Here is a 13,307-nt window from a genome sequence, read left to right on the forward strand (position 1 = left end):
AACTGTACGATATTGTATTGAACTCTAAAGAGCAGAAAGCTTCTCTAGGCCTTCAGAGCAATGTTCTGTCATGGATACAACTGGGGCCCTACCATGGTAAACAGAGGATGGACGAATGTGAACAAAATGTAAAAGGTCGTATGCCATGAAATCTCAAAATATGCAGGTGTTGAACTCTTCTGATTGTGAAATGCTTGGGGCTGGGGCTTGGTGCCAGGAGATGTCTTGTACAGCTATGTGAGTGGGGAAAGCATGGCCCACAGGTTTCTAAAACCAACCCAACAAGCGGCTTACAGCACCAGGAGGGCCTTGGAAGGTGGCATCCCTTGATGCCCAGGATGCTGGCTGTTCACACATCAGCTAACCCTACAAATAAAACAGTGAGTGATCAGTTACTACAGGTAAGACATTTGATAGATAAGATCCACCACCTGACCCCCACCCCACTCCAGACCTCCACCTAATCCCTGACCCTCCCCAATTTAGTCTTGACCCCACTATATACATAACCCTAAAATCCCTGCTCCTAAATCCCTCAACCAAAAGGCCCCTCTCCTGCCAGCTAAATACTCAAGCCCTGGGGACCAGCCCTTAGAACCCAGGTTCATTTTTGCTAAAACCCATTCGCTGCGGAGTTTCATAACTCTGCAGGCCACTGGTCATCAACATCAGCACCTGAAACCCCAGACACAGTCCTTCTTTTTTCCTTTCAGTTCTCCCTGAAATACGACCTGGTAGCAAGGGCAAGGCAGGACATGGAGGTGGCATAGCTTCATGGTTAGCACAGGCTCTGGTGTATTAGCTGAGGCTGGGTTTGAATCCCAGCATTGTCACTTTCTAGCTCCATGGCTTTGGTAAAAATTGCTAAGCCTTCTTGAGCTTCATTTTCCTCTTGGTTAAAACAAAGGCAAGAACACCTGTCTTGGGGCCCCTGTGGGGCACTTGGTATGTGAGGCAAAGTTTCTGGACTGACTCCTCACACCACAAACTGTAGCTATGCTGTTACCATCCCATTTTAGAGATGAGAAGTCAGGCACAGGATAGCTACTTGCCAATGGCAAGGCCAGGTTGTTTGAGTGCTAGTCCAGCCTAACAGGCTACTGAAGGGAAAGCAATGGAGGAAGTATAACCTAACTGAAGACCCCAGGGCTTCTCAATGCCTGTTCTTTAAGCTCCTGTCAGAGATGAAGCCAGGATGCCAATCTTGGGCCCATCATTGACTTGGCCGTGCATTGCTAGCCAGGGACATCACTCCGGAGCCTTGGGGCCATTCTGATTAAGAGAGGAGGTTTTGGCCCAGACCAGACACACTGGGGGGCAGGATTTTGACAGGAGCAAGGAGAAGGCCTTCTTCCCTTCCCCACACAAATATATATCTTCTACCCTCCTGCGTTGCTGGTGTGGGGTAGGGTGGCACAGCCAGACTGGAGAGCAGATAGGCAATACTTATCAAATTAGATCAACACATACCCTGTGACACAGAAACCCAAAATGAATTCTCACAGAGGCCCATAATGGCCTTGCTCCTCAAACTGTGGTCGCAGGGCTAGCAGTATAGGCATCACCTGTAAACTGGCTACAAATGTAGAGTCTCAGGCCTCGCCCCAGGCGTGATGAATCAGAACCTGCATTTTAACAAGACTCCCAACGGATACCTGTGCACACTGTGAGAAGCGCTGCAGGTGAGGGGATATGTTGAGGGGATACGTCTGAGAATGATGATTGCACTCACTGGTGGAGGCAGAAGATGGAAAATGTGAAACATGGTGGATGAGCACTGTGGAGAGGAGGCAGCAGTTAGAAAGGGTGGAAGCTATATGGATTGATCTTGAAATCCTAGTGTTGAGTGAAAAGAAGCTGAATGAGAAATAATGCAATTCTTTTCACACAAACTTAAAATGAATGCCAACAAAACCAGACACTTTTTTCTTCTTTTTTTTCTTTTGATAAGAACAAAAAATAGAATGGAATGGCCAACTCTAGAGCCAGCCAAATGGGATGGAGTATACAGATAAAAGGAAATAAAGTGAGGGACCTTGCAGAGAAGAAAGAAAAACATAACTCCTGAAATTACTTTAAATGTAGACAGTCATCCATTTAGACTTAAAACGCTTAATAATGCAAGCCTGGGGAGAATGAACATGATGGAATGAAGTTCTAAGCCCTTCCGTTTGGGCCAAGAGGGAAAGCTGTCCCACTGGCCTCAGTGACCTGGGAGGTTGGGTGAGCTTTCTTTGCCGGCCCTACCCCATCCAACCCCGCAGCGGGCTCAGATGGGGTGGGGTTCCAGTAACGCTTGTGGCCTGGCCAGAAAAATAATCAGATCAGGCGGAGCATAAAGAACCGGAGTGGAGGAGGTGTCAGCCGCGAGGGGCCTTGCATCTGAGAAAGCAGAGAGAGGATCCACAGCAGCACACACGCACCCTGGGGGGCGCCTAGGAGCAGGAGCGCCCGGTAGGACTTTCCTCTGCCCCAAGGACCGGGGAGCAATGAATAGGAGCGGCCAGGATGCGGGAGGGTCGGAGAGGGCGGTGTCAAGGGGAATGATAAGGCTGGGGGCTCCACTTGAGCTAGAGTTGTCAGTGGCCACCCTGGAGAGAAGAGTGGTCCCTGGAAGCGGGCGGTGCGGCCCAGGGAACCGCTCAGGACCAGCTACGGGAAGCCGGGAGGGGGCGCTCTCACCCAGACGCTTCTGCGCCGAGGAAAGGGGGCGGCTCCGCCCCCGCTAGAGGGTGAGGGGAGCAGCTCTACTCGCCGAGAGTCCGTGGCCACAGAGGAGGAGGGGGCGGACTGGGTCCTTGGGGGAGGAGGAGGAGGAGAAGACCTGCGCTGCGCTGGGAGGTTGCCCCAGGAGCGACCTCTAGGCTCAGGTGCGCCGGAGAGGGGTCAGGGCGACGGCTGGAGAGCGCCGAGCTCGCGCGTTGACCGTGGAGGCACAGTTGGGTGGGCATGGGCCTGACGTTGGGAAGGAAATCCCTAGCCTAGCCAGGGATCAGAGGGCTGTGGGCACCCACACAGGGAAAGTGCTAGCCACCCCCGTAAATCAACACCTCCCCCCACCTCCACCCCACCCCCGGAATCGCAACCCCTTGACTCGGCGCATGGCTTGCTCCCCTGGCGGAGACATCCAGCTCTGGCTACGAAGAGTCGGGCTTGGCTGGGTGTGGGAAGGAAACGAGGAGGGGGAGAGGTATCTCCCGGGCCGGGCCGTCAGTGGCGGAGAGGGTAGATCCTGGGGCCAGAAAGGAGCATCTCCGGCCCACTGGCGGCTTCACTGACTCCTCAAAATCTCCTTAACCCAAAACTCTAGCCTGAGTTCCCCAGCCTGAAACCCAGAGGCATCGAGGGCAGAGCTCATGAGAATCCCGGAGAAGGAAGGGCCCAATCTAGTCGGCTTCACTGTCTCCGACTGCTGTCCCAACCCTAGTCCATTATTCCATTCTTCCTAGGGTAAAGACCTGTCTTTTGTGAGGTTCTGTCAGGATTTAGGTGCAACCAACTTTGGACAAGTTATTTTCTGCTGAGCAAACATTTCTATTACCTTTCAAATATTTTCCATCTTAAAAATAAAAGAACTTAGGAGCTGTAACTTTTATCGTTATTTTCTGGCCTGTGTCTTCAAATATCTAAAACCAAAAAAGTTTTAAAAATTGATACGTGATACTGTATACTTGCAAAATATTTGTAACATATACGAAAGTTGTGAAGTCCTCTAAACCCAAGGATACCACATCCATCTAAAAGCCAGATGTTATGAGGATAGGTCCTCTTCCTTTGTGTTCATCTTCTGACTATACAAGCTGGAATTCCCAGACAATGATATATGGAATTGCTGTTCACAGGTAACTTTGACTTGATCCTGATTTTAAAAGAACTGCTTTTAAGTTTCCACCATTAAGAATTACTGTGGAGTTTTGATAGTTAACCTTTATCCAGTCAAGGAAATTCCTTTCTACTCCTAGTTTGCTAGCAGTTTTGATCATGAGTGGATGTCGAATGTTAAAAAAAAATTTTTTTTCTTCATCTACTACAAGGACTGCTTTATTCTGTTTATATGGTGAATTAAATTTTTAGGTGTCTTTTAATGTTAAACCACTCCTGGATATCCTGATTCTTTTTTTTTTTTGGCCAAACCGCACGACTTGTGGGATCTCAGTTCCTGACCAGGGATTGAACCAGGCCATGGCAGTGAATCCTAACCAGTAGGCCACCAGGGAACTCCACTGGTTCCCTTTTAATTGACATATAATTCATACATTTTACATATGAATAAAATGCACAAATATCGAGGGTATGGCTCAATTAAAAAAAATTTTTTTTTTGCCCTCACTGCACGGCATGCAGGCCAACCTGGGATCGAACCCATATCCCCTGCATTGGAAGGGAGGTCTCTGGCTCAATCAACTTTTACATATTTGTGTGTCTTTGTGTGTATCCATGTAACTACCAGCCAGATAGAACTTTTCCATCATCCCAGGTAGTTCCATCATGCCCTTTCCCAATCAATACCTCCCCCAAAAGGTAACCACAATTCTGATTTCTATCACCACAGATTAGCCTATTCTTGAAATCATGCAGAATAAAATCATATAAAATGTACTCTAGTTTCTGGCTTCTTTCAACATTGCATCTGTGAGATTTAGCCATGTCGTTGCATCTATCAGCATTTTGTTCTCCTTTATTATTATCCCACTGTATGGGACGAATATTTATCCACTCTCCTGTTGATGGACATTTGGCTTGTTTCCAAGTTTTGGCTACTATGAAAAAAACTTCTATGAATATTCTTGCACAAGTCTTTTGGTAGATCTGTCTAGATGTACTCATTTCTCTTGAAGTGAAATTGTTGAATCACAGAGTACATAAATGTTCAACTTTAGTAAATGCTGCCCAAGAATTTCCAAAGTGATTTGTACCAAGCAGTGGTTCCACTGTGTTTTTCAGCCTATCCACCTAATTCATTGTTTGGAGTTTCTGCTCTTTCCTGGTCATCAGATATGATATTTACATTTCTGTTTCTCATTTTCACTTTTGCTTGGGTGATTTCTGAGAGGAGGAGGGTTCTAATCAGTCTCCCACATGGGCTCGGGAGCTTTTTGTTTAGTTCCAACCACTTAATGAGTGTCTACCCTGTGCCAAGAAATTGTGCAAGGTATGTGTCTTATATCTCCAGGAGTAGATGAATGTTGAACATACACATGAATGTGTGAGACTGGTATAGGTGAGATCTAGCCAGATTCCAAACTGCATATAAAATACTGACAATTTCAACTCAGCCCTTGATATTTCCCAATCCCAAAGAGCTGCTGACAACAGAGAACCCCTCCAGGGTCTTTGTTAAGTACATGTGTGTTCTGGTAAGGGTGTAAACAAGTGTGTGCGACAGTAGGAAGGATGCATTCAATGATTTCTAAGCAGTGTGGGTTAAAAGGTCCAAGGTTGCAGAGAGCCCAGAGGCAGCCTCTCCAGCTTTTAAGATCATGGTTGGGAAACCTACTCCCTTACACAAAAAGATGCTACTCTGTTCTTCCATGCCTTTATTGGTGACAGCAATGGACAACAACAATGCCAGGCATAGCAAGATACCCTGGCCCAGCACCTGGGGTGGCAAGCAGGCACTGCAGGGCCACTGGCACATTCAGCCCCAGCATAAGATCCACTCTACCCAGGCCACGTCCCCGAATGGGCAGGAGGCCATCTGTCCAGTTTGTATGTATGGATCAGCCTGTCTGAGTGTCTGGGACGCTGCCTGCAGGGTGCCCCTGTCCTCGGCACGTGGTAGGGGCTGGTGTGAATACAGCGTGGCATCCCCCGGTGGACGGCCAGGCCCCGCTGCTGACCATGGGGGATAGGGCTGGGGACTGGAGGAGGCAGGGGGCCAGGCACAAAGTTCACTCCGGGGCTACATCCTACAAAAGAACCAGCCATTATCAGAGTGGGCTTCTGGCCAGGGTGAGCCCAGCTCTGCCTTCAGGCAGTTCTGGTCCTCCAGGGTGAGTTTCTCTGGGCTTCAATCCCCATTTGCAAAATGGCAATACTACTTCCCCTATTTCCAAGTCAGGAAATTGTGACAATCAATGAGCTAATTAATGAGTCTACAGATGCTGTTCCAGACTCAGCTGTGACTGAACCCAAGCCTGGGGGGCACAAGGGCTACCCAACTCCTCTCAGCCCACCTGGACACAGGAGGCTAGGATGGGGGATGTTCAAGGGGATGCTGGAAAAGGTGTGCTGGGAGGTTGTAGAGGCACCTACCTAAGTGGGGTGGCATCGAGCAGTCTTCTGTTGGATTAAAATTGAAGAATTCATGGGGTGGGAAGGGCTGGCCTGGGAAAAAAGGGGGATCCTGGGGCAGGGGTGGAAACAGAGGAGGTGGGGAGGGCTGAGGAAGAGGGTAGGGAAAATGCATGGGAAGGGGTAAGGGAGAGGGTGGGGGCAAGGCCAGCTGCTCCCCGAAGTCTGGGGGCTGCCCCTGGCTCCCCTGGAAGAGATGATCCGGCTCTGGCCAGTCCTCAATCCACGGGTCTAGGAATGGGATGGTTGTTTTAGGTAGGCCTGGGGAGCCAGGCTGCCCTGAACTCCGGCTGTCCACACTTCTAAACCTCTACTCTCTCCTCCTGGAGAACACAGCACCCTCTACTTCCTACCCAGGTTTCCTCATCCCCTCTCATTTCAGGCCAAGCCCAAGCTGTGCTCTTTCTTCCCTGCCTGTCTCAATAGTCAGTGGATTTGCCTTTGTTCTGACCTCATGCTCCCCTCCAGTCTCCTCCCTCTGTTGCCCAGCTCCTGTATCTTTAGCTTTTTCCTCTCCCAGCTCCTCGCCACAGACCAATAAATAAGCTTAGTAAACCTTCTCTCTTAAAAACAAAGATCCTGTCACCTCCTTCTCCCAGTAGGCCCCTGTTCCTTTCATATTTCCTCCCACAAAGAGTGGGATGCCCAGGTGCCATTCTCTCATCAACTGCTCACTACCTCTTTTAACCCTACTCTACTCCTTCAACATTTATCCTACGAAATGTAACCACTTCCTCGCTTCCTGACGAGTCACGTGGCCAGTAGCCTCTGTCCTCCCTCAAAGTGACTCTACCCTTGTCTCCTTTTGTTTCCTCCATCAGCCCCTCTTCCCTTCCAACTCCAAAACATGGCTATTGTTTTGCTCTTTCCGTCGCTGTTCACATTCATGCCCTCAGCTGCCATCTCCCTGCTGGGCACCACTGACTCCAAATCTACTCAACATCTTCATAGTACCTCAAAGAGATCTGCCCTAACCAAACTCACCAACTCATCCTCCCACCCAACTCTTCCCTTTGACGTTCCTATTTCTGTGGCTCCAAACTGGATTCAGAAGACCTGAGCCACGACAAACTAGCCTTACAACCTTTAGAGCAACCCTTCCTTTGTTGGGGATCAGTTCTCCAACTGATTTAGATGAGATTTAGTTCTCACCTAAAAAAACAAAGAAATTGGACCATTATATAATCAAGGTCCTAATTCACTTCCCTGATGCTCCAACTCCAGGCTAAAAGTGACATTCTTGACCTCTCTGTGCCCTCACATCCTTTAATGCTACTACAGCCTTCTAACATGACTTGTGTCTCCAATTCAATAAACACTATCCTGTAGGTACTATGTACACAGCAATTGTCCTAGACAAGTGGCTTAAAGGGATGAGTTGTCAACAAGTGAGGCAGGAACATTAGCCTTGGAGGACACGATCCAGGGCAGAAGCAGATATGGAACCACCCACGATGTTCCCTTTATAAGCAGGCAGGAACTGAGGGGCTGACAGCACCAGCCAAGGGGCTTCGTTGTTTCTGCCACACTGCCTGGATTACCTTTCCTCTGTTTCTGCCTTTCCACCCCCCACATCTACTTCTATCTAAAAGTATTCCCATTCCTTTCCCGTTTATCTGTAGCATAAGGGTCTCTGACATGCTGCCTTATGTGCTCAATGCTCATTCACATACACATAGGTGACCACACGGCTAGACCATACAGAAACCCAGGGGAAGGAAGGAGCACTCAGGATCCACAACAGTCCTTCAAGGGGCCTCTACTCCCCTTGAGGATCTCTGTCCTGTCGTTTATGAGCCCTATGCTCTGAGGGCCCTCTTTGCATCACTACCGTCCCCACTTGTGGTAGGGCTCACCATGGGGATAGTCACGCTTCGGCAGCTCCACACCCCAGGCATCAGCCACATGGGTCAGAAGCAAGTGTGAGAGGTGGCGGTGAGCATGCTGGTCCCAGTGGACACCGTCCCGGTGACGGTGCTGTACTGCATGCCGGAAATGAAAGTGGAGGTCCAAGACATCGAAGCAGTGGTCCCCAGCCAGCGTAGCGCTGTAGAAGTTCCCTTCAACCACATCCCGCCGCAGAGAGCCCGCCAGGGGCTGGAGCTGAGTGAGAAAGTGCAGCATCTAAGAGCCACAGAATGAAGCAGGTTCGGGAGGGAGGGTCCTCTATCTACCAGTCAGCTGCCCCGTCCTCTATCCTAAGGGGCTCTGGTCACTTGCCTCAGGCAGAAGGAAACCCCCAGTGACACGCTCTCCTAGGGGCATTGCCATGTTCCACACCAGCAGGCAGGAGTCTGGCAACACCTGGTCCATGCGCATGAACACCCGCTCCAGGTTCTCTCGGTAGCTCTCCATCGAGCAGCGGCCATACCTGTTGGGTAGCACAAAGGGTGGGCAAGAGCACAGGGGTGGGTGGCCTCTGAGCCATACCTCCACCCCCGGTTTCCCTCTGCCCCCGCCCCAACCTGGAGAGATCCCAGAGGCAAGAGTTGATGATCACCAGGTCCGGGGCAGGCCCATATGTCAGCTCCTCCAGGACTCCCTCGAGGTACTCGGAGTAAACGCGGGTGAGGAAGTAGAAGCGTACAAGGTGGTGGCCAGAACCCGAGCAGAACTGGCGGACCTCCCGGTACTGTGTCCCGTTGTGCAGCTCACCCAGCTGACCCCCAGCCACCAGCTGGTCCTGTTCAAAGCTCAGCTCCCCCTGCCCACCCCCCCACCCAGCTGGTCAGACCCATGCCAGGGAGGAGGACCCTACCAGGCCAGAGTCTGTGCCCACCCACCACTGGCATGGCCGCCAAGCTTCCCTCACCTTGGCTTTCAGCTGGGCGGCTGTGAGCAGTGAGTCTTTCTGGAGCAGAAGCACCAGGTCTTTGTACACAGCCCGCTGGACTGCAGGGAGACAGAGATCCTGCGGCTGAGGCAGGCCGCACTCCACCCCAGCTCCTTCCAAATCCAGGCCTCCCATCTTCCCAGGGCTGGGGTTGCCCAACACCACCTTTGTGGAGTGTTGACTTAGAAGCAGAAGAAAAGGTGAGGTTAAAAAGTCCTGGCACTACCTCTGTTCCTTCTAGCTGTACACCACTCCTCAACTCAGTATATAGTGACCCAAGATCACCTGGCAGAAATAAGTCAGCCAAGTCACCCAAGAGACAGACAGCACAATCCACCGCTTCCATGAGGGACATTGTGGGGGACCGTCAGGAAGAAAAATGCTGAGCAAGGATGGGGTGAAAAGCTTGACAGGCTACGTCTGTCAGGACACCTGTGGAAGGCGTTAGGGAAATCAAGAGAAAACCTACTGGACTGGAACAGACTAGGGATCAGGAAGGAGATTTGAGATGGAGACAAAGGGTCCAGATGCGGAAAACAGGCTGCAGGTGTGGGACCGGGAAGTGTGATTCTAGAAGGGCACTCACTTGAGTCCCCCAAGATGACCACGAACTTGTTGTGTAGCAGCTGCTGGACTTCAGAGGCCTGGAAATGGACCATGGTGCTTCCCAGCGGGCGGCGCAGCTCCTCGTTCTCCAGACAGAAGACCATGCCGCCGCCAACAACGACGGGCTGCAGGGAGAGGCCACTAAGCCGCGCGAGGGCGGGGACTCAGGACAGGTTGGCTCCAGGACCCACACGGAATAAACGAGACCCGCGGCGGCGCCCTCCGGGCTGCTCTGGGCTACAGGGACCAGGTGGCGGCAGCAGAGTGGGGCCCATGGTGGCGCCGGTCTCCATTACACTTGGCACAGGAGGCAGGAGGTCGCCAGGCCCGCGGGGCTCCAGGACACCGAAGCGCTTCCCGCGCGGTGCAGCCCTGCGCCCCGCCACGTGCCCGCCGCCGCCCCGCGCATGCGCGCGCTCGCTCGCGCCAATTACCGAGTCCCGGGGCTCCGCGCCGTTCACCCGCGACCCGGGCAGGCCCGCACACCGCGCGCCACGCCCGCAGCGGGCTCCGGGCCTGGCCTCATGTTCCCGCGCCCGAAGAGGCCGGTCGCTTCAGCACAGCCTCTGCCCCGCAGAGCCCGTGCGTCCCGGTTAGCGGTCGGTGCGCAGCCCGACGCCCAGCACTCTCCATGCGTGAGTCGCGGAGGCCCGACAGCGCCTGGGCCCTCCCCGCCCCGGGCTGCGACACTCACAACTCCCACTTCCGGTCACCCATGTCCGACTCTGCCCGACCCCCCCAACGCCCGAGGGGACAGGAAGGCAGCAGGGGTGGCCGCCGTGGGGAGCAGGAGCCAGGGCTGGGCCCACCCGGGCGTGGGAGGGGGCGCGGCGGCGGCCAAGTGCAGCCGCCCACAGCGGTGACGGCCGTAGCCGCAGCCTCGCCACGTGACCCGGACGGGCGGAAGCGGAAGTGCCTTCCTGGAGCCCGCGCTAGGTGGGTGTCCCCTCGGCGCTGGCCGGCTGCCGCCTGCACCAGCCATGGACTGCTACACCGCGAACTGGAACCCGCTTGGGGACTCTGCCTTTTACCGGTGAGCCACCCCGCCCTGCCTCCCACGTTCTAGCTTATCCCGCTCGCCCGCCGGCTCGAGTCTCTGAGCGGAGCCGGAGGCGCGCGTCGCGGTCTCTACGGCGCTGGGGTCCGCCCGTCGCCGGCTCTCCCGCGGCGTCTACCACTTAACATACAGCCACCTAGGGCCGGGCCTTCCCCTTCTCCGGAGAAGGAAACTGAGGCAACCGTAGTGGTCACACAAGTAGCGGCACAGCCCAACTGAAGCCCAGGGCTGTCAGCCTCTGGAAGGATGCTCAGATCACGTTGACGGTGGCCGCCCACGGGTGACAGTGAGAGCTCGGTCTCCTGCCGGGAAGTGCTGCTGAAGTCAGACCAGGGGTGCTCCTGCGGGGGCCGGCTTGCACAGCGGGTGGGATAACAGTGCTGACCAAGGCTGGGAGAAGGGGGCGAATCGCCGCTAAATCCAGAAGTAGCGCGAGTGAGGACCCCCTGTTAGGGGCAGCCCTCTCATGGGAGCCGTGGAGTCCTAAACCACTAATCTTTCTAAAGTGTAGACTGATCACGTCATTACCCTAATTAGGATTTTTTTCAATGGCTTCCCTTCTTTGAAAAACAAAGTACAAACTCCTTCTCGTGTTATGTCTATAAACCGGCCTTATTTGTTTCTTCGACTTCAATTTCTTCTTCAACTCCTACCCAAATCTGTGTTCCAGTTGCACAGAACAGGATCCCAACACATCATGACGTTTCAGGGCTCGCTATGTTTGCACCAGCCTACAGTTCCTTCTGTGAACACTGCCATTTCCCCCTTTACTTCACTGGAGAATTCTTACTTATCCTTCAGGACTTAGTTTAAGGGTTCTTTCTGAAACCTTCCCTGATCTAATCCCAATAGACTTGACTTTCAGCTGACTTTCCTTTGGGTCTCACAAGACCCAGTGCTAAGGTCTGTTTTGTATGGCACAATAGGGCAATGTTTGTATAGGTTTCTTCTGCTAAACCAAATTCCTTGAGGGCTGAGAGCATTTCTTGCATCTCTTTATCTCCAGTGCATATTTAGAACAGTGCCTGCTATGTAGTGGTTGCCTAATAAAGTTAAAAAAAATACTTTATTGATTGCAACTAAAGATCACAAAGGCATCGCGTTGGGGTCTTATTTCAATAGAAGACAACTGTTCATGCTAGTGAAACTATATACCATTGTTATTCACATGTTAAAACTTTTCAATGTAATCTTTAATACACAAAATGTCAGCCCTTAACACTTCTGAGGTGGACAAATGCCTTGATGCAATTTTTAGCGATCTGTTGCATTTGTTTATTTCTGATTCTTATAAATGTGCCTGTACAATGTGAAAAAAATTGCAAAAATTTAGTTAAAAATCAGGGAAGCGGTAGGAAATAACAGTGATTTAAACTTTTTGTGGAGAAGGGTTGTCAGTTGACATAGGTAGCATGTAATTTAGTGTTTACAACACAGCATATACTTTTAAAAATATTAACTTGGGGCTTCCCTGGTGGCACAATGGTTAAGAATCTGCCTGCCAATGCAAGGGACACGGGTTCGAGCCCTGGTCTGGGAAGATCCCACATGCTGCGGAGCAACTAGGCCCATGCGCCACAACTACTGAAGCCCGCACGCCTGCAGCCCGTGCTCTGCAGTGGGAGAGGCCACTGCAATGAGAGGCCTGCGCACCGCAGTGAGGACTGGCCCCCGCTCGCTGCAACTAGAGAAAAGCCCGCGCGCAGCAACGAAGACCCAACATGGCAATCAATCAATCAATCAATAAAAAATTAAACTGTATTACTTTTGAAAATATATGTTGCCTACGCAAGCTTATTAAATAGAGTACTGAAAATGGTGACGTCATTGCCGTAGAACTCCTGTTTATCATATGAAGTCTTAGCTTTGTTTATACACCAATAAAGTTTTACTATCTTTTTTTTTTTTTTTTTTTTTTTGCTGCGTTGGGTCTTCGTTGCTGTGCGTGGATTTTCTTTAGTTGTGGCGAGCGGGGGCTACTCTTCTTTGCGGTGCGTGGGCTTCTCACTGCAGTGGCTTCTCTTGTTGTGGAGCACAGGCTCTAGGTGCATGGGCTCTAGAGTGCAGGCTCAGTAGTTGTGGCACACGGGCTTAGTTGCTCCGCAGCATGTGGGATATTCCCGGACCAGGGCTCGAAACCGTGTCTCCTGCATTGGCAGGTGGATTCTTAACCACTGGGCCACCAGGGAAGTCCCCCAATAAAGTTTTAAATGAGTGTAAATGTTGAGTACATGCCACAGACATGGTCTGCGTGGCTAGCCTAACCCTTACCTGTGCTGTACCGCCAGAAAGGAGTAGAGGTATAAGCCTTGCTGCAGACGATGTGTTACTCTTGGTAATGGGTGTTGAGCCTTTCTATGTACTAGACACCATGCTAAGTACTTTATGTGTATTAAATTGTCTAAGTCTCACAGCCCCATGAGGTAGGTATCATTATTTTAACCCCATCTTACTGATGAGGAAACTAAGGCACAGAGAAGTTAGGTGACCGGGTTACACAGATAGTGGAGCCAGGAT

The 13,307-nt window shown here is 51.6% G+C and overlaps 2 protein-coding genes across 13 annotated transcripts in view; one reads left to right on the forward strand and one right to left on the reverse strand.

The window, feature by feature from the left end:
* Window positions 1-10,566, reverse strand: PCED1A (PC-esterase domain containing 1A). 8 transcript variants are annotated; one of them, XM_082359130.1, is made up of 9 exons: window positions 10,168-10,309; window positions 9,714-9,858; window positions 9,107-9,186; window positions 8,760-8,998; window positions 8,515-8,665; window positions 8,151-8,418; window positions 6,256-6,525; window positions 3,581-3,626; window positions 1-366 (listed from the first exon to the last, which is right to left on the reverse strand). In XM_082359130.1, exons 2-8 carry the CDS (start codon window positions 9,835-9,837, stop codon window positions 3,619-3,621), a joined length of 1,140 nt encoding a protein of 379 aa, XP_082215256.1. In that variant the 5' UTR covers window positions 9,838-9,858; window positions 10,168-10,309; the 3' UTR covers window positions 1-366; window positions 3,581-3,618. The 8 variants fall into 8 exon arrangements, with proteins under 8 accessions (XP_082215256.1, XP_082215252.1, XP_082215255.1 ...); XM_082359126.1 differs by lacking the exons at window positions 1-366; window positions 3,581-3,626; window positions 10,168-10,309 and adding exons at window positions 5,523-5,909; window positions 10,428-10,566; XM_082359129.1 differs by lacking the exons at window positions 1-366; window positions 3,581-3,626 and adding an exon at window positions 5,523-5,909 and having other exon boundaries at window positions 8,151-8,397; window positions 8,760-8,845.
* VPS16 (VPS16 core subunit of CORVET and HOPS complexes) overlaps window positions 10,365-13,307 on the forward strand; it is a gene marked incomplete at its 5' end in the record, with an annotated part of 22,534 nt that continues 19,591 nt past the window's right edge. For 2 of the 5 annotated variants that reach the window (XM_082359014.1, XM_082359016.1), the window contains one exon: window positions 10,365-10,766. In XM_082359014.1, coding sequence (XP_082215140.1) covers window positions 10,365-10,766 — 402 coding nt within the window. The remainder of the gene's footprint in view (window positions 10,767-13,307) is intronic. The other 3 variants (XM_082359015.1, XM_082359018.1, XM_082359017.1) reach the window with 3 other exon arrangements.

This window comes from Balaenoptera borealis (assembly GCF_965194805.1).
Source record: "Balaenoptera borealis genome assembly, chromosome: 16".
Classification (NCBI taxonomy): Eukaryota; Metazoa; Chordata; class Mammalia; order Artiodactyla; family Balaenopteridae; genus Balaenoptera; species Balaenoptera borealis.